The sequence below is a fragment of the Chelmon rostratus genome, chromosome 2, assembly GCF_017976325.1.
Source record: "Chelmon rostratus isolate fCheRos1 chromosome 2, fCheRos1.pri, whole genome shotgun sequence".
NCBI lineage: Eukaryota > Metazoa > Chordata > Actinopteri > Chaetodontiformes > Chaetodontidae > Chelmon > Chelmon rostratus.
The window spans coordinates 29481557-29507679 of record NC_055659.1 but is presented as its reverse complement, the minus strand read 5'-3'; the positions used below and the strand labels follow the sequence as shown (position 1 = coordinate 29507679).

At 42.0% G+C, this 26123-nt stretch overlaps 3 protein-coding genes across 4 annotated transcripts; 2 read left to right on the top strand and 1 right to left on the bottom strand.

Annotated features, from left to right (window-relative positions):
- The first annotated feature begins 2101 nt into the window (after positions 1 to 2101).
- On the top strand, positions 2102 to 14284 carry si:ch73-267c23.10 (serine incorporator 1). Its single transcript, XM_041948692.1, has 10 exons — positions 2102 to 2338; positions 5622 to 5783; positions 8137 to 8330; positions 8659 to 8738; positions 8862 to 8999; positions 9295 to 9464; positions 10200 to 10290; positions 10830 to 11031; positions 12032 to 12259; positions 12585 to 14284. The coding sequence occupies exons 1-10, from the start codon at positions 2300 to 2302 to the stop codon at positions 12718 to 12720; spliced, it is 1440 nt and encodes a 479-aa protein (XP_041804626.1). The 5' UTR covers positions 2102 to 2299; the 3' UTR covers positions 12721 to 14284.
- Positions 14285 to 17800: 3516 nt separating this feature from the next.
- Positions 17801 to 21325, bottom strand: tp53rk (TP53 regulating kinase). The gene is made up of 4 exons (XM_041953369.1): positions 21217 to 21325; positions 20684 to 21100; positions 19074 to 19417; positions 17801 to 18407 (listed from the first exon to the last, which is right to left on the bottom strand). The coding sequence occupies exons 3-4, from the start codon at positions 19375 to 19377 to the stop codon at positions 17920 to 17922; spliced, it is 792 nt and encodes a 263-aa protein (XP_041809303.1). The 5' UTR covers positions 19378 to 19417; positions 20684 to 21100; positions 21217 to 21325; the 3' UTR covers positions 17801 to 17919.
- slc2a10 (solute carrier family 2 member 10) lies at positions 20814 to 25961 on the top strand. Of its 2 annotated transcripts, none has more exons than XM_041953356.1 (6): positions 20814 to 20916; positions 22356 to 22432; positions 23496 to 24775; positions 24969 to 25091; positions 25500 to 25635; positions 25722 to 25961. In XM_041953356.1, the coding sequence occupies exons 3-6, from the start codon at positions 23527 to 23529 to the stop codon at positions 25816 to 25818; spliced, it is 1605 nt and encodes a 534-aa protein (XP_041809290.1). In that variant the 5' UTR covers positions 20814 to 20916; positions 22356 to 22432; positions 23496 to 23526; the 3' UTR covers positions 25819 to 25961. The 2 variants fall into 2 exon arrangements, with proteins under 2 accessions (XP_041809290.1, XP_041809282.1); XM_041953348.1 differs by having other exon boundaries at positions 23492 to 24775.
- Positions 25962 to 26123: the final 162 nt, after the last annotated feature.

Here is a 26123-nt window from a genome sequence, read left to right as displayed (position 1 = left end):
TTACGGTAAATGTGTCCAAAACGAAAAAAAATAAATAATATAATGGTACAACCATAAAAAAGCTGGATTTTAAAACATGGGTTTGAATATTTCATTCAGTGAAGATAATGAATCAAATACAAGATATATGCTGTTTGATTTACAAATACAGATAGGATGAGATGACTTTGACAATCTTAAAGCAAACCTGAACGCACCACGAAATTCTTGCTGACCTCCAGTCATATGTTATCTTCTCACCATGTTTCATAGTACTGAAATTGGGTTTTGATTCAGTCAGCAACTAATTTTCTTCGCGTGTACCTGCAGAAATCCCGTCCTGAAGATATTACTGTCGGCGAGTCGATGCCCTGCTGCTGACTCCTGATGAAACAGCTCTATCTGCTGACAGAAGGCGAGAACGACAGCACAGGAGGACTGGGATCATACTCAGTGGCGTGTGTGTGTGTGTGTGCGCGCGCGTGTGTTACAGATGGTTGCTTTAACTACATTAATTACTATCTAATGAAGTGCAAGGTAAATAATTTGTTTCTGTGTTGCTTTAATATGAGACCCCAGGAAGAGGAGTAGGAACCACTGATAAGGATCCAAATAAAGGATAAGCCACAATCATATTACTATGCTCAAAAACTGTCAAAAAAAAGTAGTTTTCATCTGCATGGTATGACTGTTTCTGTGAACTGATTTTCTTGAGTTGCCCCTTTAAAACCCATTGTCAGCTAACATGTGGGCATGTGTAGGCTTGAAGCATTAGCAGATTTTTTCACTCAACAGGTGTCAAAAATGGATTTTCACAAGAGGAAGAATCTAGTGACAGTGAGTGGGCATGTGTGGGATACTGAATCACCCACAGTCTAAACCACAGCCAGTAGCTTCTACATGTCTGAACTGTTGCTTATATTCACTGAGTCTCTGGTTGGGGTTTACGAGCAGCAGGGGCCACAAGAGTTCTTTTATCCACATCATTATCAGTGGAGCATAAGTGACTGTGTCCCACCGTGCTCATGCACCACTCATGGGCATTTTGCTTTCTTTGGCCCGACCTTACATGCATTTACATGTTTCTTTGATTTTGTATTCACGTTTGGTCTGGTCCTTGTGTGACAAACATGAAGGTGGCAAGCAACCTACTTCATGACGGACAAAGCCAAATTAAAAGCATGGAAAAAAGAGTATTTCTTAAAAGAAAAAGACTCTCGAAAGATCTCTTTACTCTATACACTCATATCAGTAAAGTGAGACTGCACAATGTGCCACAACATCACTGACAATACAAAACAAATACAGAAAAACAAATGCCATAAAATAATGTGCAAATAGTGAAATTAATTAAAATATGTATAGGATAAACACATACAGTACATTAAGTACAACAGTAATGGTTTTACATTAAAGCCTGAAAAATCTAACGTACAGCCTACATACAGTACATATTTTTTGAGTTTTTTTTTTAAACTGAGCTTGAATTTATATGAGACCTTACATGCAATCTTTACATAAACAAGAGGGGACTTACCCACAGCTTTACATCATGTGATTGTTGGAACAGAATGTGATCATTTGCAAATCCATTATTCTGAATTTGATCCAGCTAAAGACTGGGAAAGATGTGGAACCTGTTTGGATCATTCCACTGGTGAACAGGCTGATCGGTAACAGGTGATAGTATCATGATCATGATGAACTCATGATTATATAAAGGAGAATACTACATGGACTCAGGAACACTTTGTAAAACTGCTGTCGATAAACACAGTTACTTTGGATTGGATTCTGTTTTTGATTACGTTTTAGTGTCCCGACTTTTTTGGAATCAGAGTTGTAGAAAACTTCTAGAATTTACCAGCTGATAAAATAGAATAAGCCATTAACGGGAAATGAATCAGCTATTGATTGAAGTCATTCAATCAGTCATAGTACAGACTAAATGGACTGTCCAAATAATCATCGATAGATGATTAGATAGATTCTGATAGTCGTGGCCGTCAGGAGTTTATTGATTAGCCTCGGAATGGCTCGGTCCACAGGCGCACCGGTCGGGTCTTGTACAGTAGACAAAGGTCAACGTCGTGAAGACGTCAGCCGGCGTGACGCAGACGCAGTGCGCGGAAGAAATCATAACTGTACCTCACAAAGAGCTGCACTGCCCAGGATTCACACTTGAAGCCACTTCAGCTGTGTCACTTTACCCAGCCGGTCGGTTTGAATCCGTCCTGGAGGGACAGAGGAGCCGTAACGGCAGGAAGAGCCCGGGTTCACGGACTGTCTGCTCCTGTAACCGCACTGAAACTGGACCGCCATGGGGGCAGTACTGGGGGCCTTTTCTGTCGCAAGCTGGGTAAGTTTTCATATTTTATGTACAAACTGTGTTATTTAGAGCCACGCTGTTCTCAGCTGACGGGAGATGTAAAAGAGGCTGCCGGCAACAGGTAATATCGCTCCACAACGCTGTACATAACGCTCTCCTATCTGAGGAATCCGTCGCACCAAACTCCATTCAAATATCTGCTGCTTTAAGTCCCTGTTCTCTCGCGTTTGGGCTAAGAAAACAGCTCGTGGTTCGGGTTTATTGGTCACTTGTTTGACAGTTTGAAGAATGACAGCTGATCGCCCACCGTGCTAACTGTCAGTAGTGACAGCATACATGAGATCCGGGCCGTGTTACAGTGACCTGTAGCCTACCTTCTAAATGTTAGCATGTCGGATAAGATATTTGAACACGCTTGAAGCTCGAAGCCCACAGCAAAGCAAAGGGTTAATCATAACAAACTTGGTCATCTGCTTACTCGTGATTAGTTGGATTAACTCTGCTTGTTGCCTTGTTGTGGAGCCACATCCACCACAATGCTCATGCATAGAAATGTTGTCAACATATGGCTGCAGATGATGAGAACAGCATGTCATTACACAAGACAAGAGAAGAGCGGAGCAACATGTACTGTCAGTAAAAGCAGGAAGAGGATCCAGGATTAGGACAAATACTGCAAGGACATCTTATATAAGGATGAAAGGCTTAACATGCCAGACAGCACAAATGCCTCACACAATTGTTTTATCATTGCAGATATTGAATTTACGGGGATTTTGAAAGAGAGAAAAGAACCAAATTTTCACATTTCTAAACCTGTGACCAGCTAATATTTGGCATTTTCTTAATTGAATAAATGAAGTGATTAATAAATAAATGAATCGTTTTAGCGCTGTCTTTGTCCTGTCTGTCCTTTAAAGTGCAGGACTGTCAAAGCCCCTGCCGTGCTCAAGCCAAATGAAGACCACACTTCTGTCAATTTTACACTAATAAACAAATTTCCAGAGTTTCTTTTGGTTAAGATCAGGGCAGAGCGTGGCCTTTTTGGTCATGATGCAGCACATGTTGTGCGTGTTATCTGGCACACATTACCATGGCCTAGTCTGTGGTTGTACTAAGTCGACCTTGTCTGGCTGGCAGGGAATTAACTTGTTTACAGTCTTCCGGGCCTCCTTATCTCTTCACTCGGCTCAGTTGACAGTATAGGAGACAGAGACTAAAGCAGTGTAGATACACAGGCTGTGTGAGTAGGTCAGTGAACTGTTTTCACTGAATCAAGAATCCTTTTATTATCGTTGAGCATGTCAACGAAATTTGCATTGAAAAGTGAAACTTACTGATAGTAAGCCATTAATAGTCTTCTCTAAAGGGACTCACTGTCTGACACAGGTTCAAATCAGTAGTTTTTGTTAGCAAAAGAATGCTCCCCCCCACACACACACACATCCACACACACACAATCGCTCTGGTGCAAGCAGCTTTACAACAGGGTCCAAACAAGCACAAAGAAATAAAGAAAATGCACACCTAAGACAGGTTTTGAAGATAAGACTGGTGTTATTCTACATTTCCTTATTGTAAATGAATTCCATGAAAAGACTAATACCAACAATTAATTGATCCTACTAAGCATTGTCTGTAATCCAAAGCCTAATATATCTTCGTCAGGACATTAGAAGTAAGGGTGGGTAAGCTCTTCTGTAGCTCATTTACTCCATTGCTGCTGTAATGGTTGGACAGATGGATACATTTCTATCTTAAAAAACAATCTCTATTCAAACACAATGTAAATAGTTTTATTGTAAAACAATATTGGTAGTATAACAGAATGACAGAACTGATGGTTTGGAAATAATTTGTTGAAAGTTGAAGTCCAAGCTGCATACATGTATGTGATGAGGACAGCTTGATTGATTTTGAGCATATTGTGTTTCTTGATTAATCACAACTGAAACTGTCCATTTCACTGTTGTACCCACAAATATTACTGATGAAACCAGTGTGCATTTACCCTCTGCTGCAGAGCTCCATCATGTCATTCATTTGTTGCGGATAAATGTTTCGTTTCAGCCCTACTCCTTTCCCAGCCGACAGTGAATCAGTCATTGCCTCCTTTTCTCAACGGCCCTGTTGTCCAGCACTTAAAGAATATCAACACGCTTACATACTGAGAGATTGTACTCTAACATTCATGTGTTTACTGGTCCTGTTTCATTATTGTCGTTTTTCACAGCATGTGATATTTCTTTCAATTTACACTCAGATAAAGATTGTACAAGCACGCTTTAAGAGTTTAGATATTTAATGCAGAAAAGAAGTGGCAGAATATCTTGTCCATGTACTCACTGTACATGACTTCCTCCCCGTCTCCAGGCTGATCATTTCTTTCATAACCATGACTCCTACATTTGACATGCAGGACTAGTCTTGACTGATGAGGTTGTCTGTTCTGCATCCTGTGAGAATCTTACTCCCCTAATCATTGAAATAGCTGTTGTTTTCTATGGTCGAGGTCTGCAGACTTACTGTACTGTTGGTAGATTAGTTCAAGAGTTTAATTGGAGAAAGGTGAAATAGCAGATTCATTCATGCATTTAGTTCAGACACGGACAAAATTGTCAGATGATATTGCCTTGATTGTTGATTTATTTATATTTATATGTAATTTATTATGTCCAATCTGAATCATCACGTTTAGAAGCAGGAGCTTTTAGCCTCAGCCTCCTGCTGACGAACAGAACAACCTGGGTACGTTTTTGATGCTCTGATATTTCTCTAACTCCTCATATCATCGTTAGCAGGATGATAACAATGGTTAATTGTATTCTAAGAAAGAAAGAAGACCACCAAGACAGAGTTTAATCAAATGTGCAGATGGTCACAGGTGAACTGTTGCATTTGAAATGCTCAAACAGTCAGAAGTTGCAGTTGCAGTGTCAGTCGAATTACAAACACTGAAAGACATTGAATTAGCAGGTCAAATGGACGTGATACAGGAAGTTGATGTTTCAGTTGAATTGGAAACACAGAATGAAGTGTAAGCACTGAGTTAAAGTTAAAGTATGATTTGAAATTAAAGTGCTGAAAGGAGTTAAAGCTTCAGCGGAAGCTCGAACATGGAAAGGACTTGAATTGCCATTTGAAGTGCAGGTGTGACACTGAGCTGAAGTGTCAGTTGAAGTGGAATACCTGAAAGACATCAGAACTAGTTCAAGTTATCAAATGAGAGATGATGTTGTGTCTTATCACTGGCTTCTAGATGTTCCTCCTTTTACCGCTTGTTGCAGAAATGTGTGATCTTCTTTGTCGCCAGGTGCCGTGCCTGTGCAGCAGCGCGACCTGTCTGATGTGCAGCTGCTGTCCAAGCACCAGGAACTCCACGGTGACCAGGATCATTTATGCCTTCATCTTGCTACTGGGGACCATCGTCGCCTGTGTCATGCTATCGCCGGGTGTAGATCAGCAGCTAAAAAGGGTATGAGTGGACCAAGCAATTACAGTAACTGTACACACAGAGGTATCATGTATTTAACATATTCAATTCATTTTATTTATACAGCGCCAAATCACAACCGAAGTTGTCTCAGGACACTTTCCATATAGAGCAGGTACAGACCAAACTCTTTGTCTACAGAGACCCAACAATGTGCCAGCTGTGTGATTGGCTGGCGTCCAGTTCAGAGTGTACCATGCAATAAAGTAAATCAATAAAATATCAGAAAGCATACCATGGTGACATCTTCACATGTCTGGTTTTGATATTCAAATTTGACAAGATGGAATTTTAGTTTTTTTAGCCATTTTAAAACTTAGTCAAACAATTGTCAACATCATTGCTGATTTCTGCTGTTGTCCCGTCCCATCTGCAGGATGATGTAGGGTTTGAGTCAGTGTGCTGACTTTAGAAAACTGCTGCATCTGAAACGTGCTTTTCAAGTGTGCGTTTTCTGTTGTTCCTCTTTTTTTGGCCATGCACTTGTCATGCAGTATGACTTGCTTGTGTTGGTGATGGTCATGTTTCCTCTCTGATAGTATGATATTGTTCTGGTCTGTATCATGTTTACACTGTTTACTTACCAAAGTGTGACCACACGGATAACATGGCATCTTTTTTTATCAGGTTGGCAGTTATTAGGTTTGGCATCATAGTTAATTATTATTGCAAGGTGACATGTGTTTGGACCAGCTCTGTTTTGACTGAAGTCACGCAAAGGACAAAAGCACATGCTCACTCACCTACCTAAACTAAAAGTACTCATCGTGTACTGTGACCTGTTTCAATGATGGATATTATCTTTTTTGGGGATCAGTATCTTATCTTAACCTATAATAAAACATTTATTTATTGTTCATATTTTGTATAATTAATCTGAATCTGCAAAGTAACTAGTTACTATAGTTATCAAATAAATGTAGTGAAGTAAAAAATACATTTACCTCTGAATTGTTGTGGAGGCGACGTGTAAAGTAAAAGAAAGTGGAAATACTCAAGTAACTAACTACTAAGTAACAACTAAGTGTACTTTCCATCACTGCTTTTGCTTGGATGTTTGTCAATGTTTTAATTGATTTAGTACATAATAATTTCAGGTACATTACAGACTTATATCAAAACATTTAGATTAGGTTGCTGAAGCAAACAAACATCCCAACTTCCTAACAGCAACAGGTTCAACACTGGGCTTGATTAACCAAAATAATCCTATTTCAGCCGACCCCAAGAATGTCCTCCCACGGGTTTAACCTCACTGTGGGTATTATCTGTTTTGGGCACAGCCTAAAGCTGCCCCAGACAAAACAGCTGTGTTGTGGTGCAGTGGGGTTAAGAAACACACACCACGGCCTTTTATAAAAGAGAAGATGGAAAATAAACCCCACTGAATAGCAGTAGTAAAATAAAGTGAAAAACAGAGCACATAGAATTCATAAAAATCAGGGAAAATAGAACATTTTGAAAGAAGTGCAGCAGTGTGAGGCAAAGCCCAAAAGGTTCAGCTCTGTATCTGGAATCATAGACAAGTTTGTAGTGTCTTTTAAAAAGATTCAGTGAGCTGTCTTCCCTGATCTTTACAGGTAGTGTGTTCCAGAGCTGTTGGGCATAATTGGCAAAGGCTGCATCCCTGATTTTCTTTCAGCTGTTGCTGGAAACCTCCAGCAAACCAACAGGGTTTGTTAAGGTCATCTGTGTTCACATCAGCAGCATGCTGGCTCTCACTGTGATTATTTTGTGTTTGAAGAACGATGAAGATCTTCACAGTTTGATGCCGAGACAGTGGGGGCGGTGCGGAGTAGCTGGTCAAGAGTTGAGAGTAATATTCTAAACAGTAAATAGTATTTACAGCAGATGACTTGGTATTGTTGAAATGTTTAACCGTGTCATTTAAAGAGCAGTCAAAGCAGTGTGACTCTAATGATCTCATAATATTACAGAACTTTGGTGCAGTCTTGCCATCTAGCAATCTCTTTTGGACCTAAAATGTCCTTTAAGTCTTTGTTAAGATTAGGTTGGCATCAGAAATCACAGTGATGGTCAGAAACAGGTCATTCTAATAGTGAAACATTGTCGATGTTTAACGCTGTAGTTATCACTAAGCCCAGAATGCCACCATGCTGATGAGTGGCTTCATGTGCATGTTGGGTGAGTTCAAAGCTGTCCAGGAAAGTCACAAGCTCCATAGCTTTGGAGTCATTCTTTTTGCTGTTATGAATTTTCAGCTGTCCTTTCAGAATTAATCTATTATCTCGTGATCAGTTCAGCTCCTGCTCATGTGACCCTGTACATAGATGCTTCGTAAAGTTACAATGTGACTTCCTGTGATTTGTCATAGATCCCAGGCTTCTGTGAAGACGGGGCCGGAGCCTCCATCCCCGGCCTGCAGGCTGATGTCAATTGTGAAGTGTTTGTGGGCTACAAGGCAGTGTACCGAGTCTGCTTTGGCATGAGTATGTGGTTCCTGGTTTTTTCCATTCTTATGATTAACATCAAGACCAGCAGAGACCCCCGTGCTGCCATCCACAATGGGTAAGCACTGCAGTAACACCGGCAACACATCACCTTATGGGTGGGTTTTGTCCACAATTTCTAATGTGTCCCTCCAACCCACATTTATGTGTGGAGCTCTACCCCGGTCAGAAACCACACCATTACTCTGCTGATCGCTGAGCAGCTCAAACTGATTGTCACGCATTAAACCTTACAGCATGTGATTCTACTGTTGTTGCCATATGACGCCATATGATGATCAAATGACCCTCTTACTGTTGTACTTGAAGAAATGCTTTGACCGGTGTATTGATACGACTGTAAAATGTACACACTGTATAATCAACCATTAACAATTTGTTTTCAGATTTTGGTTCTTTAAGTTTGCGGCCTTGGTGGCAGTGACAGTTGGTGCCTTTTACATTCCAGATGGGCCTTTTACCTACAGTAAGACCTATTTTAAATTTTTGGTAACTCAGATCACGACATCCAAAATACCGAGTTGTGATGGCAGACGATCAGTCCGTTGATTGGTGAGACTGAATGAGCTGTATGTCTCTGTTTTCGCAGCATGGTTTGTCGTGGGCTCCTGTGGAGCTTTCTTTTTCATTCTGATCCAGCTGGTGCTGCTGGTGGACTTCGCCCACTCCTGGAACGAGTCCTGGGTGGACAAGATGGAGACTGGCAACCCCAGGGGCTGGTATGCAGGTCAGTGGCTTGAGCTGTGGCACAGTTACATGCTGCATATGACATAATGTGCTCACTCTTTGACATAAATAAAATAAAAATGTAAAAATGACAACATGCAGACTGGAATTGATTGATTTTTGAATGTGGTGTCGTTTGTGGTGTTGATGGACACTACCTTGCACTGCTCACAGCTGAATAAATCTTTAAAATCTGTGGACACTTTAAATTTAAAATATGCTGATGTCTTTTTTTATCGATGTCTTCGGCTACTTTTGCATCAGATATTGACCTTTTCTGTACCTTCTGTTTTTAGCTTTGTTGGGGGTCACCATCCTCAACTACTTGCTGTCATTTATTGCTGTCGTCCTGTTCTTCCTCTTCTACACCAAGCCTGACGGATGCTTCATCAACAAGTTCTTCATCAGCTTCAACATGTTATTCTGCATGGTGGCCTCTGTTGTCTCTGTGCTGAGTAAAGTGCAGGTACACGACAGAAAGTCATGCAAAAATGAGAGAAAAGCTTGCTTTTGAGATACAGGAAGTGGAAACAAGGTCACGAGCAGGGCACAGTTCACTTTTGTTGAACTTTGACCGAGCTGATGTTCTCTGTTTGGAATGGAGAAGTTATTATTGTAGCTCTTTTCTTCCCCATGTTTAGTTAGTTTAGTGCGTTATCACACAGTCAGACTGCAAACCGTAGTGCCACCCTCATACACTGTTCACAGTTTGTGATCACTCTGATCAGTATTTATTTATCATTCATCAGAAATGTTACATCACCTTTTTTTTAAGGCCTAGCGTGGGAAGGTTTTACTAAACAGAGCTGTAATTTGACCGAATCTTAAGCCCTAGCTCAGGCAAAGAATGTGCTGGGTCATCCAGCAAGTTGTTCAGGCTCAACTTTTGCTACAACATGTTAGCAAGGTGCTGCGATGGCCAATCACATGTCTCCATGGATTATTGTGTGATCATCACAGTGAGAGTTAAACCTTACAGTGTTGTAAAATCCTGTCTGGCAGGATTGCAATTGTTTCCTTCCCTTTTCTTTCACAGTTGTGCAGCATTAAAGCAGTGGACATTAGATCACAATTTATTTCCAGACTTTGAGAAAATAATCTTAACTCAAGCTCCACTCATTTACTTTCAACCACATCTTACAGTCTGTATTTCTTGTTATGAATTTATAGATTTCTGACTACTTTATCTGTGTGTCCCCAGGAGTCTCAGCCACGTTCAGGTCTTCTGCAGTCCTCCATCATCACCCTGTACACCATGTTTCTGACCTGGTCTGCCATGACCAATGAGCCTGGTGAGAATGTGGGCTGGTTGCTTAAAATAATTCTGTAATAACAAGGATGCAGTTATGAATTGCAGAAATAACAGGCATCCATTAGCCCCAGACAAGAAACAAGTTTTTGGTCTTTGGCATTGTTTCTCTGCATTGTTGCAGTTATTTTGAAGAGGTAGCATCCTTTTCATGCCATGGGACTATGAGTTACTGCTTTTGTTAGTTATGCTTTGGTTGTTGTCTTTAAAACACACAATGTGTATTCACTTGCAGCAATGCAACATGCTGTCGTGAATCGATTCCTGCATAGAATGTGCAGGAATCTATCCACGCACAAAGCACCACTATTGATTTGAAATGGTTTAAGTATGATTTCAAAGGTACTTTCATGGACCTCATGTGCTGTGCTTGCCAACATTTTTTCCCAAGATCATGAATTGAAGGCATATAAAGGTCAAGGTCATGTCTGAGCTCTCGTGTGTTCTATGGTCAGTCTCTGTCACCATTTCTACTCTGCTGTGCACTCAAACATCGTGTTTTGGTTTATCTCCTCCCGTCAGACCAAGCATGTAACCCCAGCCTACTGAGTATCATCCAGCAGATCACAGCCCCCACCCTGGCCCCTCTGGCAATGGAGAACCAGACAGCTGTGATAATCATCGGCACAGAGGAACCTGTCCTGACATCCCCGTACCTGCAGTGGTGGGACGCCCAAACAATAGTGGGGCTCGCTATATTTGTCCTTTGCATCCTCTACTCAAGGTAGGATTACTGCCCCTGGGCAAGATATGAAGCAATATGACCACTAGTTGTAAACCATTCCATAGTCAGTCCTCTCGAGTAGTCTTTCAAAGACTTCCTGTGAACTCTGAGGTCTAGAAATGTTCACATGAAAATAATGTTAGAGAGTGTTGGTTCTGGTTAAGTTGCAATCAGAATTTTGATCTGATTAGTGATTGGTCTCCCCACAGCTAACAGCCTGTTGTCGCCCAGTCAGTGTGACTCAGTCACAGGTTCAAAGAGGGGAGAAAGAAATTGCTCCTCTCGCAAAATGAACCCAGCTGTTCAACTGAGATAATTTATTTAATATAGGCTCTCTATGGGAACAATGTTACAGAACCTGCACTTCAGAGCTTTGCTCAGCACTGTCACATCACATGCAGTCTTCACTGTGATAAACAAGTACAATCATAGAACAAACACTAAAATGTGGTCAGAAACATTTCCAAAAGTCTGTTTTAAGGGGTTCTAAAGCACCAGAGCAGTGTGGACACCAGGCATAAACTCTGCAAAAGTTATGCATTTTAAAACAAAAACGTATTAGTGTGAGTGTAGCTTCTCTCCTGGAGCTTTCAATCATACCATATGATCTTCATCTGCCAATAGCTGTTTCCAAGGTCTAGAATCAACTCAGCTTTTAAGCCTACAATGTGGAAGACAACTCCTTAAAGTACTCAGAAAGAATTTGAAAAGCATCCACTTGTTCATGTCAACTGGACAAACTCCATCTGCTGAGAAAGATCATGTGACGATCAAAAATTGCACTGTTCTGCCAGCCACACAAGTAAAGTTCAGTTTATCAGAGAGATTTTAGGTAACTCACTACCTGGCACTATGAGAAAAGTAGCTGCCTTTTCTTTCAGTTTGTTTTCTCATACGTTTTTGTGCTTTTTACTTCAGAGCCATTGTTTAAAAAACACACAGTAATTTGTAGTATTTGGAAATGGCCATAGAGTAAACATTTAGATGTGTTTCGCCTCAGCATTCGTTCGTCCAGCACCAGCCAGGTGAACAAGCTGACCATGGCCTCCAAAGACTCGGTCATCCTGGCTGAGGGCGGCAGCAGCACGGACCTGTCAGAGGAGTCTACAGGACCCAGGCGAGTGGAGGACAATGAGCGGGACATGGTCCAGTACAGCTACTCCTTCTTCCACTTCATGCTCTTCCTGGCCTCGCTCTACATTATGATGACCCTCACCAACTGGTACAGGTCAGTCCTCCCGCCTCCCAGCACAGTTTCACTGACAAACTGACAAATAACAAACTGCTGCTGCCCCTAAGAACACGCACAACACTGCAGAGCTGAGGATGTGGGTTGTGCCCATGAACAGTTTGCCAAATCTTCTCTGCCCATGCCAAACAGCTTATTTTGCTGTTACTGTTGACTCTTGTTTTGAGCTTCTGGTACCCCCCAGATCCAATCCACCAAACAAGAGTCAGTAGCAGAATAAGCTGTATGGCATTCCACCTTTAAACATTACAAGTAGATACATGTTGATGACTGCAAGACCTTTTGTTTGTTCCGTTCCTGACAGCCCTGATGCAGACTACACCATAACCAGCAAGTGGCCAGCAGTGTGGGTGAAGATCACCTCCAGCTGGGTATGTTTGGCCCTGTACATCTGGACCCTGGTGGCCCCCATGATCCTCACCAACCGAGACTTTAGCTGATCAGCACCATCGCTGACTCTGCTTTGCGCTGCACAAACCTCTTCTGTTTCTGCATGAACTCCTACCATCATGCCTGCATGTTACTTTAAGAGTGGACTCATATTTCATACTTTCAGCTGGAGTTTAGTTTCATTATTTCCAGTTTTATTTTCTGGTTTTAGTTTTTTTTGGGTTTTTTTTACAAAAAATTGGCTTGGGTTTAGAGGTGCCATAACAGCTGCGTCAGGTGCTGTGTTTACTGTAGTGGTTTCATACCAGTCAGTAGGAGCTGCTCGTTAATTGGACAATCACATATTTTCTATGGAAGCACAAAAACACACCATGAAGAAAAACATTCCATTTGTTGTTTCTGTAAATATATGTGAATTGTTAATCAGACTTTGCTCACAGCGTTTTGAAAGGATGAGCTCTTATCAATCTAAATTCATTCCTGCTGTGACAGAACAAGTCAGATTTAATCAAACTCTTGATTTTTTACACCACTTAAAAATATGAGTGTTCTCAAAATGTCAGTATTAATAATGAGGGTCGGTTTGTGAACGTCATTCAGTGATAAGCTCAGATAGTTTGCTGACATGCCTTCCAATGCCTTAATCACTCTGTCACATGTTTCTGATATTTGAATATATTGAGAGTAACATGACGTAGATGATAAACACATTCCTCAATATGACTCAAAGTCAGCTTGCTGTATGTTTCTGCCAAATTTTTGTGGACCAAGATATTCAATGTGAAGGTGTCTTTGAGATGTTTCAGGTTGTAAAATAAGTCCTTACAGTGACACAACTGCACTTAACACAGAGAATATTTGTTTAAAGCTGATATGGGTGATGATTGCTTTATTTTCTGTGCATCATTGTATTACTCCAAACAGTATGAAATAGCTTTAATATTTATTATGATTACGGATGATTACTTGTGATGAATGTCATCTTTCTTAATTGCTGTGGTTTGTAAGAAATGTGAGTGCTAACTGAATGGTTAATAGAAGAGAATAGAATTTATACGACACAAACACTGACCAACCATGCCTTGTAAGCCAAAGTGATTTGCTGTAGCTAGTATGTTCTAAGCAGGTTCTCTGTGGCGCTTCTGCAGTTTCTGTTGAACTGTTCAGACTGATTTATAGTTTTTTATGTTTGCTTTGACTCAATTTTTATAATAGAGATTCCATGTGCTAAACTCTTTCGAACAGTAACTAATTCTCATCGAACAGAGAACAGTTTGGCTGGTTCTTCATAATCAGATTGTACAAACAGGAGTACAGAGATATAAACATTTCAAAGTATTGATACAAACCAGATACAGATACTGTAATTACATATATTACAGTATACATTAAAACCTACATTTTAATCAAAGAAGAAATGCATTTTCCACTTTAAAGCTTTTGAGCACTGCTAATATAGGAAGTATGTATTCTACAAATTATCAAACGATATCTGGTTTTGAACTTTTTGTGAGTTGCCTGTGAATGTTAGAAGGTAGTTTGGCTTTTGCGAGGCTGTACACTGAAAGCTCTGTTGTGACTGTGCAAATACTGTAAAGATGAAGAATAAAAACATATTTGATTTGATCGACTGTCTCATGATTCCATGCTGACTCTCTGGAGGCTGGAGAGTGACACAATGGAGTTTTTCAGTGGTTAATCCAAATCAGTTAATTAACTGAAGAACTGAAAACTATTCAATAGGATTTTTTTCTTAAATGCACATTCATTTGCATTTAAACAAAATTATAAGCACTTCAAAAACGTTTATAGTGTAATATGTAATACATGATTAATGTTTCAGTTAATAGTCCTTTTGTTTCCACTGACTATCAGAAAACTCGCAGTGTCTTTAGGTGCTAAATGCTTCACTGTGTTCACCAGCTAGTTGCTAACTTTGTCCCTCTGCTCTTGGTGCTGGGGGGGTACTATACAGATGGTTTATTAGAGCTTTGTTACTGAAAACAGCTGGCTGTTGCAGCTGGAAACTATAATCTCCATCATATCACTATGTTTTTACTCTCTCTGTGAAACATACTGATGTCTCAATTAATGAAATGAAAGATCTTTCCATAGACAACCTCTGTGTGCTGATCAGTGATCACAGTTCACAGATTTGAAGAAAGAAAAAGTGAAGTCCTGCCTTGAATGATCACTGCGACAGATAGGCAGTAGGTGTGGTGCTCCACCTGGCAGATGATGCGTATCTCTCCACCCTTCACAGCGGGGTGCAATGTGATGCCACTGAGTGCTGTAGGTGCCATCTGGACCATGAACACCCATTTGGGTGCAGACCCGGGAGAGGTGGCTTGCTCTTGGGTGGACCGTGTGGGAGCCATTTTGGGTGTGCCATGTGACAGTCAGTTTCTCTGGATAGAAACCTATGATGTCACGCTGCATCATCTTCTCCTCCCCTTCTGTCTCTGCTGCCTTTTCTGGGAGCATGACTGAGGGCCGAGCTGGGGGAGAAGTAGAAAACAGTATTTATATTTTTGTTTTTTTTTGGTTGGGTGTTACTCGCTGAACTCTACAACATGCACCCACACATCACACAGTGTAGCTAACAGCTGCTGTACTGCTCTTTGTGTTATTAAACCCATGCCTAACTACCTAAATAACTACCTGACTAACTTTGGTGGTGACGGATATTTGGGTCATATTCCTATACTTTGATAAGTTTGATTACACACATATATTCTGCTAATAGTTAGATTGCATGCATATGCTTACATTAATGATAGTTGGATCCTGATATGTTGATCTTATTCATATTTTCTGCTGATGGATTGTGTGACTGAATAATCAACAGAAATTCTACCTCTCCCGGTTAAGTTTGACCCAACTCTGTTGTGGATCAGGGAAAGGTTAAGTAGAGACCCAGAGCTCTGTAACCTTGCACATTCTACTGATGTTAGAATAAAACTGATTTTTTGGGACTCAACAGCTTCTCCTATTGCTTCATTAAAAGAACCAAGAGGACCAGAGATTTTTGAGACACGTCCTCAACAGTGGACACACTGTAATGGAACATTTATCAGCTAAAGAGTCTGATAGTTCCACATATTTCACTGAAAGACTATTTATATTTTTCTCTACACTGATCAGGAAACATTTTCACTAAACCTCTGACAGTGTATAGTATACAGTATAGTAGTAGCCTACATGTTCAACCAGTTTCTAAATCCAGATAATGTGAGTCAGATTAGAGTATAAACAGAGCGAGGAATAATCAGCACCTCCAGTGACGTGGTCTCTGTGTGGAGCACAGGTGGGATGCTTCTGCAGGTGTACAGCCCTTCATCCCCAGCAATCACATTTTCTCCACCAGAGCCATCTCTGTTCACATGCCCTCCACCATCCTCAAAAGTGTACACAATGCTCTTCTCTGCACGTTTGTCCATTGTGTTCGGCTCAATGGTGAGAGCGCTCCACTCCACCTGTTTGGTCAGTTTATCCAACAGGCAGCTGAGAGTCATCGTGCCCACCAAGACACTCAGCTTCCTTGTTGTGTCAGGCGAGGAGCCTGGAAACACAGAAGACAATGAACTGTACAGAAGACAAAGCAGACAGAGCTTTCCTTTAAACTTGATATTGAAACAGTGAAAAACAAAGCTTGACAGTGCAAAATAATAACCATGACATTAGCCATCATTTTCATATCATGCAGGTGCTCCATTGAGACTCAGATGTCACCTTGTCAGTACTTGGTGAGGTGAAAGCAAACGCAGCAGTTTCAGTTGAGCATGTTCACAAAGTTCAGACAGATTCTGTGGACTGAAGGTCACATGGAGTCGGCCTCCGCAGGTAAACATTCACCTGGCTGCTCAGTACTTGTTAATGAAGCTGTGTTGTTCTGTTGCTCCTCCTCCTGGACTTTGGCCTGTGGCTGACCCCTCCTGCATGCTGCCCTGCAGATGTACACATGCTGTAAAACTCACTCTGACAGTCTGTGCGGACTCCAAGTCAGGGACGCCACCAAGTGGACTCAACCCGCGGACATGCACTGTGGTGTGTACAGTAAATGTTGGTTAGTCCAAACTAGCAAGGACATACAGCGAGCAGAAAAACATCACAACAAACGTTATGTGTGATTTTAATTTAGCTAAATTTGTATTATCCTAGAGCATCAGTGCAGTCAAAACATAGACTGATTTGATGCTCTGTAGTTTCATGCAAAGGTGACACAACTCTGACAAAAATGACTGGCTGCCTGGAAGCTGACTTCTATTTGCATAATATTTTTGCATAAATATTATGCAAATCTATCTTGAACTACGTTTTCCTTGCATTTCGTCAGTGTACACAAGTCTTAGAACAAATTATTCCAAATAAATCTGTGTGCAGCAGAGTAAGAGGTGACACACTGTGCAACTACTTGTGCTTCCATGCTGAGCTGCAGTGCAGGGATATTGGCACACAGAGGGAATTTTGTTCTAAAAAATGTTCTACCGCTGATAAAGCCTCATATCACTTCCACTGCTAGAAATGATCTCTGTATGAACAGGAGGAATGACAAAAATGTCTACCTATCCCATAACAAGCTCTTAAAGGGCCACACATAGTTTACAAGTCAAAAGTCAGAATATCTCAGGGAAATATGCTTATTTGTTTTCTTGCAGTGAAATCAGATGTTGAGATTGACACCACCACCACCACCACCACGTCTGTATGCTAAATATAAAGCTATAGGCAGCAAAGTGCAAAATTCCAACTACAACTTGTTTTTACATGTTTAAGCCTGTTCTGTTAACTGTAATTTAGAGGACAACTTAAAATACTCCAGCATCTGTCCAAGAGAGACCCTTTGTTCCATATTTGTGTTAATTCATTCTGGTTTTATTCTATACACCTTTTGACCTGAAAAGCACCAAAGCCATGCAGACTTGCTCTAATGTCTTATGTATTGTAATGTAATGTAGTAAAGTGGGGCACTGGGCACATTGCAATATCCGGAATAATGGATGTGAGGAGGCTGATGTGTGTCCCACTGACGAGCAAGTAGTTTGACTTTGTTTGTGACCTTTTGTGGATGTAAACATAGAGACGATCTTTTTTTAATGTATCATACTTACATAAAAAGAAAAAACTTCTTCCAATTTTATTACAAAACTTTTTTTATTTGTGGATGTTTTACTTCTCACACAACAAGTCTTTTTTTGCACAATAACAGCTTTGCATTTATAATTTGTTTTTCCAGAGAGCTAGGATCCTCATCCCACCATCGACCTCTTCCTCCCTCTCAATCGAACTTCGTCAAGCTTTTTAATGACTGCTGACGATTTCTTGGACGACACTGTGTAGCTCTTCAGCAGCTTCTCAAACAACGCCTCTGTGTTGGGGTGGGTACTGAGGAAGGCCTTCTCCAGCACATATAAGTCCACCCCTTTATCTTCGGGCAGAGCAGAGATGTAACTCAGGCCAAAGTCGATGAGGACCAGGTCAGACTCCCCGTTCTCCAGGCCGCATCTCAGCAGCATGTTGGAGGTGGTCAGGTCTCCATGGATGACGTCCTCATCGTGCATTTTGGCCAGGATCTGGCCCACCTTCTCAGCCAGCCCTTCCAGCTCTGGCTCCATACGGGAAGCAGACTGCTGAGTGGATGCGATGTGGTCACGCACAGTCGAGGAACCCACGATCTCCTCCAAGAAAATACAGTGAGAGCTGTAGTCCACAAAATACACTACTGGGGCAGATATGCCTGAGGAGAAGAGAAGTGGAAGAGTCTGATTCAAAGAACGGTATGCTGGGCTCTAAAATGCAAAAGCAACTAATTAAAACTACGAATCTAATAATAAAGAATCAGCATGAGATTATCTTTTAGTTTTCTTATTGTCAACAAATCTCATGACTGACCTGCAGACCACTGACACCCAATGAAGATCTTTAACAAACAGGTCACAAATATTCCATTTTGATAAAGGACTCGGTTATAAAATGACAATGAAAATTATAATTTTATTTCAATCATAAAGTAATTTACAGATTAATCAATGGTGAAAAACTCCACCGAGTGCACGCTGTACTGTAACAGCATTCAAAGTAAACGAATCAGTGCAAACTGTAAAATATTCTGTTCTACAGTGTAATGTATGGAGATGTCAGAGAACAAAAGAAAAAACACTAATTCGTACTCTTGAAGTATCTCTTTGCTATGACACCACCCGGGCTCCGTGGCTGAGCCCTCCCCTCTCTCCTGACAATGAACTGGTCAACCCATCAGCCTCTAATGTGACTAGCCGAGGCTGTGTTAAGCTCCTTCCACTGAACCCCGATCATTTAATAAGTGTGCTGTTCTTGATGAAGGCCACTCAGCCCTCTCCAGCCTGGGGGTCCAGACCCGCTGGGGGGCGGCTGGTAGACTTGCCTGCTCTCCGGCAGCGCAGTATGGAGCGAACCTCCTGTACCGTCCTGCGGTGCGTCAGTTTTTCGTCCAGCACTGGGTGTCTGTAGCGTTTCGGGAACCTTTCTTTCACAATGGTCGGCTTTCCAAGAAACTCCGCCCGGTAGACGCGAGCTTCTGCTCCTTGTTTTAATAACTCTGCTTTACTGAGGAACGCCGGGACCGCCATGCTGCTCTCCTGGGCCATGTTTACTTCCTGCTGCTGCTTCCTCTGCGCTGCTGCTGCTTCCTCTGCGCTGCTGCTGCTCCGGTTTCTGCAGGCTGCCATCTAGCGGCCAAAACACGTAAACTGCAGAGGGACAGTACCACTGCCATAACCAAAAAACAAGTTTTACTAGTTAGTTTTACCTTAATCATCCCCAAATCAACACACACACACACTTGTTAATTTAAACTAACGCTCCCTTAACACCATAAAATAAAGCTGTTTCATTTACTCTTTAATTGCATGCCTCATGTTTCCTTTACTTTTAGGAGACAGGATGGTTATATATAAGTAACTAATTTATTACTTAATATAGCTATCTTTAATTCTATCCTTATGCGTTAAAGTAAAGATGTTCATTCCATAAAGCGTCTTGATGTTTGTCAGGGATCAAGCCAATGTTTTACAGGCAAAGAGGAAACTGCCCCGTATGTCTTCTCTTTGTGTTGTTTGTTTATTTCTTATCATTTATTCAAGAATAAAATGTGCTTTGTTAAACTGTTTGAAGCCAAACGTTTCTGCCAGAGGGCCAGATTGGTCCATGGGCCACTATTAAACAAGGTTCATTTGTTGACATTTTACAACACTTCATGCTACACACACATAGAACAAATGTGTAAATATGTAAATTAGAATAGAAATAAAAGGAAACAAAAATAAAATATGTTGACATGCGAGCACACTGATTTTTTTTTCATTAGTTTTCATATTCTTCTACTGCATTTATTGGACCTATTAGACCTTATTTATTATTTATCTGGCCATTCTCAGGGCGGAACAGGGAGGATGTGATGATGGAAAATGCCAGCTGAAGCCACCTCTAGTGCCCTGAGATGTTCTTTAGAGGTGCATTGAGCGGTTCCAGCTGCACAGCTGCTCTTATGGAGCTGAGACACTGACCTCTGACCTCTCACACAGAAACAAGAGAACAGAGACCGTCACCACAGAGAGTGACACCAATGAATGATGAGACTAATAAACTATACAAAAAAATGACAGTAAAGCTGCCTCCTGGAGTTGTCTATTGTTATCACTGTTAAGGCCATGCAGTATTGTATATGCCAAAACAGGTCATACAGTGGTGGAAGAGGTATTCCGATCTCTATCTCAGTGGAAGTAGAAGTACACAATGTTATATCTGTTAGGAGTAAAAGTCCTGCACTCAGTTATTTTAAAGCTGCTAGACACATGGGTCATGCAGTGAAGTAGAGGGATACAGCAGTGGAAATTTGACATTCAAATGAAGTACAGGTTGGCCAACCTCAAAGCTGTACTTAAGTACTTAAGTAAATTTACTCATTTAAATTCCACCACTCCAGCTGTGGTCAGTCCTGACTGCTGGGTTTAAGGTGTTCAGTCACATGATCACCTGTGAATGAAGTGGGCCACTCGGGGCCCAGAGCCAGCTCCAGCTGACCCGCCGTGCTGGGCCTCTCTGGGACTCTCCCTCCTTGGTTGCTGATGGTTGTCGACCTCTGGCGTCAAAACTCCGGCAAGAAGTTTCTCCTCTATAATTTGACACCGCTGCCACGTAGAAGCCACTTCCTGCAGGGCCCGAAGTTTTCCAGGAGCATCTCTGTGTAATCGCCTCTGCGGCTCACGGTGAGTCCATTTCTGCTCCCCGGAGCTCTCACGCGTTCAGCGTCGAAGACAGCGACCGCAGGGCCCGTCACAGCGTCCGGGGACCGGCCGCCGCATGCGTCTGTCCCGCCGAGCAGCGGCTGACGATCCTGCACGGTCGGTGGATAACGGAGCTGCCGTTGCCACCAGGAGCAGTTACATGGATCTGTAAAGACGATGATAGCCAGTCAGGAAAACAGTTTTTCTTTTGCAAAGCGGTCAGATAAGAAGTAATTAATTTAGACTTCAGGGATAGAAATATAGATATTGACGATGACTTACAGATTTTAGGTATTCTGTCGTCTCAAATGTCTTGAAAAATAGTGCAATAATATTGAACCGTAAACGGGGAAAGAAATCTCCCCGGGTGAGCATGCCCCCGGACCCCCCCTGGCTTTGGGTTAAGCCCCGATTGTTTACAACATCTGGCTCCACCTCTGCCTAAAAGCAGATTTTTACATCATGTTAAAGAGAAAATTGTCCTCTCTGCCCTGATCAGAGGGTCAGAGACTGTAGAAGCCCTGACACTGAGGACATGATCACTTCTGTGGCTTCGGGGGGTCTCCAGATTTTACTCATGGAGTCCAGCTTGGTCTTCATGAGGGGAACTACTCAACCTGTGCTATGGCTGTATAAGAATTTTTGTGGCCGTGCCAGGAGTCAAAGGACTCAGAATTACAAGGTCAAAGCCTGATAATGTCATCAAAACTACACATTTTTAACAGAAGCCCCGTGTTACCAACTTAGTGAAAGTGGAGTGTCATTGGAGCTTTAAAAGTTATCAAATCCATTTAAAATTAAATTTAAAGTTGCTGTAGGGACACAAGGATCAATAAAATACAGTTAAGTTTCTCTGTTCGAGTTTAAATGGTCTGAATTCTGAACTATAATGAGCTGTGAACTAAGAGGAACCACTACAGTGACTACTAAAGGGAGAGTCTGTGTGCTCCTCCATATATTGTTTCTTTGTAAATATTCAGAGTGGGTTAATAAGTTGAGTCAATACTGAACCATGAAAACAGCACTGAGGACTGTCCCTGTGTGTCTTACCTTCTCCACCTCTCCCAGTCAGTTTGTGTGGAGCAGTTCTTTTGAGATGTGAGCTGTTGAGATGATGCTGTAGCTCTGCTGTTATGTTTTCAGAGGCACACACCAAGTTCCCCACTGCTCTGTCCCTGTCAGGAGATGGGATATTTTAGGCTAAACAAGCTAACTGATTGCTACACAGCCATGTGTTGTTGAGCCCATCTCAAGTGGACACGCTAATGAAATCATGGCAATCAACAAGACGGTTGTCACGGTGACGGGGCTGCAACAGGCTCCTCGTCTTTTCTGTGAGCAGGACACAAGACTCCCAGTGGGTGCCAGACCAGGAGAGCACCGCAGGATCTGGAGCTGATGTTCTGTTTTATATTTCACAGAGGATGTCTTCTAAGAAAATGAATCCACGCCCGCACGGCCCGACTGAAATGTGATCGGAACAACACAGACGCAATGGGTAAGCTGTGTAAATGACTGATGGTCCGTTGTAAAGCAGTTAAAGCAGTGTTACCCTGCAAAGAGTTTTTTTTACTCTGATACCTGCAGATACCCATACGTCACTGCTTTAGCTGCTGTATGGTTTAGTACTAAGTATATTTAGATCATCAAGAGGCATTAAAAATCATAAAACTATTCAAATCAATCGATCAAATGTGCAATGACAATGAAGTGGTTTTACAGATGATTGTAGCTGCAGTCAGTAAGAAACTGTTCTAAGCTTCATTTTTCCACATATGAATGAAAGACAGGGCAATCTTTAATCAGCGCTGAGATTCAGCAGCTTTCATTTGCATTTCTGTCAATACACGCAGCACATGAAAGACTCCCAGGTCACTGTGAGGAGCAGGTGCAGAGACGAATGTGTCTAATCCACGTGAAAACCAACTACAGTTTGATACGTAGTGTAAACTGCAGCAACAAACAGACTGTATTTTATTCATTTCAAGGATCGTCCACAATACGAAGCATAAATGCTGTCATTTTATACGGTGTGGAAAGCTAACTTACATCTAATCTACATTATTTTAGTGTTTTTGAAAACTGTAAAATGTAGTTACTACAAGTTAGTCACCATTTTTTTTAATGTGGCAAAACAGAATGAAAAAGTGGAAATGAACAAATGCTGCAGCAACCACTGCACAAGCATGTGTGGCATCATCCATAGCTATGATAGCGACTCAAATGTGCTATTTAGACCAGAAATGTCTTGAGAAGACGTTTTATTTTTGATTTCTGTCTTTGAATCGATATTTATGGAGCTGCAGAATTTTTTTAGTCGGCCATTAGAGGTACTGCATCTTCAATTCTGCCCTGGCTGTGGCCCAGATGGTGGATTTTACACTCTCACAGCGAAGTATTAATGAAGAGGGTCTGATGAAAACCCCACGAAGTTCTAACTTTAACATAAAAATGCATAAATTCACCATTGAGAATTTATTGGTGCGTAAACATATGACTCTTTGTTAAGTGTGCTCTTTTTAAAAGGTAAACCATCTGTATGTTTCCTTCATCCTAGGTAGCTCCACCCTCCTGTTGGCCACGGTGGTGTCCATGCTGGGCGGTCTGGTCTTTGGCTATGAGTTGGGCATCGTCTCAGGTGCTTTGCTGCAGCTCAAGGCAGAGTTCAGGCTCTCATGTGTCCAGCAGGAGGGCCTGGTCAGCTCTTTGTTGATAGGAGCTCTGCTGGCGTCCATCGTGGGCGGCTGCTTGATCGACCATCAGGGCCGCAGGAACTCCATCCTCCTCAGCAACGTCCTGATCCTGACTGGCAGTCTGGTGCTGCTCATCAGCTCCTACTCTGCGCTGGTGGTGGGCAGGGTCATAGTGGGCTTTGCCATGTGTATATCCTCCATGTCCTGCTGCATCTTTGTGTCTGAGATGGTGACCCCTGATCGTCGGGGCCTCCTGGTAACACTGTATGAAGCTGGGATCACTGTGGGCATCCTGGGAGCTTATGCCATGAACTACATCCTGTCTGATTCTAAAAGAGGGTGGAAGTGGATGTTTGGATTAGCCATAGTACCGACTTTGATTCAGCTGGTCTCTATCTGGTTTCTTCCATACAACACTGAGGAATCTTTAAGCCAAAAGGTTTGCTTTCAAACTGAAGGAGAACTCATGAGCTCCATCGAAAACCAAGAAGCAGACGATTCAAAAGGCAGCTTCAGCACAGAAAACAAGAAAGTTCAGTACAGCATCACGTACCTTTTCCAGAGTGAAGACAACATGAGGACCCGGACCGTCATTGGTCTTGGTCTGGTGCTCTTTCAGCAGTTCACAGGCCAGCCAAACGTGCTCATCTACGCCTCCACCATCTTCCACTCTGTGGGCTTTCAGAGCAATGCCTCGGCGGTGCTGGCGTCCGTGGGCTTGGGGTTTGTCAAAGTGCTCGCCACTCTGACCTCCACGGTGTTCTCGGACAGGGTGGGCAGGAGGCCTCTGCTCATCAGCGGCTGCTCCGTCATGGCGCTGAGTCTGATCACCATCGGACTCCTCAGTGGACAATCTGTGATGAACGCTAAGAGGCCTTGTAATTCTGAGGCCTTCAACGTTAACAGAACAGATCTACCTCGTTTAACCGCTGCCAATCGGTCAGTTTTAGACCCGCCTTTTGATGAGAGCCAAAGACTCCTCATTAACAACTCACAAGGTAAAGAGGTCGGACTTGATGAAGAAGGACGGACACCACTGGACACTCCTCTGGGGTCTTCTTCTGAATTTCATGGCACAGTCGTGAACTGGATCATTCTCGTGTGTATGATGGCTGTTGTCAGTGCATACTCTGCTGGATTTGGACCAAGTTTGTATATTTACTCAAAATGGGTGTTTTTTAAGTTCAGATAGATATATCAAGTTTTATTTTGAATTGTTCATTTAAATCAATGCAGTGTTGTTTGTTGTCTTTAAAATAACACTTTTCAACACAGAGCTTTTCTCAGCGTTTCTGGTCGCTGGGAAATTAACGTTTTGGCTTTTTTTTTGTCTTTGACCAGTGACTTGGCTCCTACTGAGTGAAATATTCCCAGCTGCTGTTAGAGGAAGGGCATTCGCATTCACCAACTGCTTCAACTGGGCTGCCAACCTGTTGGTCACATTCACTTTCTTGAATTTTATTGGTGAGTTCTCATACAGCCTTTTGACAGTGGACACTTTGAGTAGTCACAGTAAGAAACACAAGTGTAACTAATACTATTAATGATGGTTCTGCTCCGTCAACATTTCCAGTAAGACCGAGAGTCAGCAACAGTAATAGCAGATCCCTGGAACCAGAAACATCCACAGGGAGCACAGATTCATTACACCTGTGCTTTCATTGATGGTTATTGATGATTGATGGTTAAGTCTGTGTTATAACTCAGTTATGACATGATTATTTGTAAGGAAATATATTACTTATTTCTATCTGAATGGTCTTAAAAAGCACTCTCCTGGCCATCAAATCATTTTAGCAGATATATTTCCTGGCATGTTTTTCCTCACTTAGAGAGACAGTTCAGAGAGTGACCTGCGTTTTTAATCAACAGATGCGATCGGTCTGTCGGGGATGTTTCTTCTGTATGGGATGACCGCGGTGGCAGCAGGAATTTTCTTCTTCTTCATGCTACCGGAGACCAAAGGGAAGACTCTGGAGGAGATAGACAAAGAGCTTCGTTTAAACAGGTGGGATCTCATTTCGTCTGATGAAGCGCACATCATCGTGGCAGATGGTGCGTGCTGATATGTTTGTCCGTGGCCTTGCTTTGCAGGTTCCACCAGAGTAAGGAATGCTGCGGCATCACCGGCTGGAGAAACACGTCCCCACAGTATCAGAGAGTACACTGTCATGTTAGCACCTCGGGGTGATTGCACTGATAATAGCATTGTGACAGGCAACACTAGACATACTGCACACACGCAAGAGTTTACTGGAAGACAACTCACATGAAAATCATGATAGCCGTCTCTCTTTGTATTGAAATAAATGTGTGGTAAACATGTTTTAATAAAGTGTGTTTTCTGTGTGATCGTGTGTTGTTGTGTTGCAGTTATCAAACTGACACTCCGTTTGGAATTTGAACATTTTTAGACCTTAGTCCTACCTACTACAGCTTCATCAGTTACTGTGGTTTCACACTATTGTAAATGACCATTTGGTTGTGTTCATTCAC

Excerpts from the sequence above, each read along its gene's own strand:
- si:ch73-267c23.10 (XM_041948692.1), top strand. The coding sequence starts at position 2,300 with ATGGGGGCAGTACTGGGGGCCTTTTCTGTCGCAAGCTGG. Across the intron at positions 2,339-5,621 it reads CCTTTTCTGTCGCAAGCTGG|GTGCCGTGCCTGTGCAGCAG; the intron begins GTAAGTTTTCAT and ends CTTTGTCGCCAG. Across the intron at positions 10,291-10,829 it reads TGCCATGACCAATGAGCCTG|ACCAAGCATGTAACCCCAGC; the intron begins GTGAGAATGTGG and ends TCCTCCCGTCAG.
- tp53rk (XM_041953369.1), bottom strand. The coding sequence starts at position 19,377 with ATGGCAGCCTGCAGAAACCGGAGCAGCAGCAGCGCAGAGGAAGCAGCA. Across the intron at positions 18,408-19,073 it reads ACTGCGCTGCCGGAGAGCAG|GCATATCTGCCCCAGTAGTG; the intron begins GCAAGTCTACCA and ends TCTTCTCCTCAG.
- slc2a10 (XM_041953348.1), top strand. Across the intron at positions 25,092-25,499 it reads CACTTTCTTGAATTTTATTG|ATGCGATCGGTCTGTCGGGG; the intron begins GTGAGTTCTCAT and ends TTTAATCAACAG. Across the intron at positions 25,636-25,721 it reads AAAGAGCTTCGTTTAAACAG|GTTCCACCAGAGTAAGGAAT; the intron begins GTGGGATCTCAT and ends CTTGCTTTGCAG.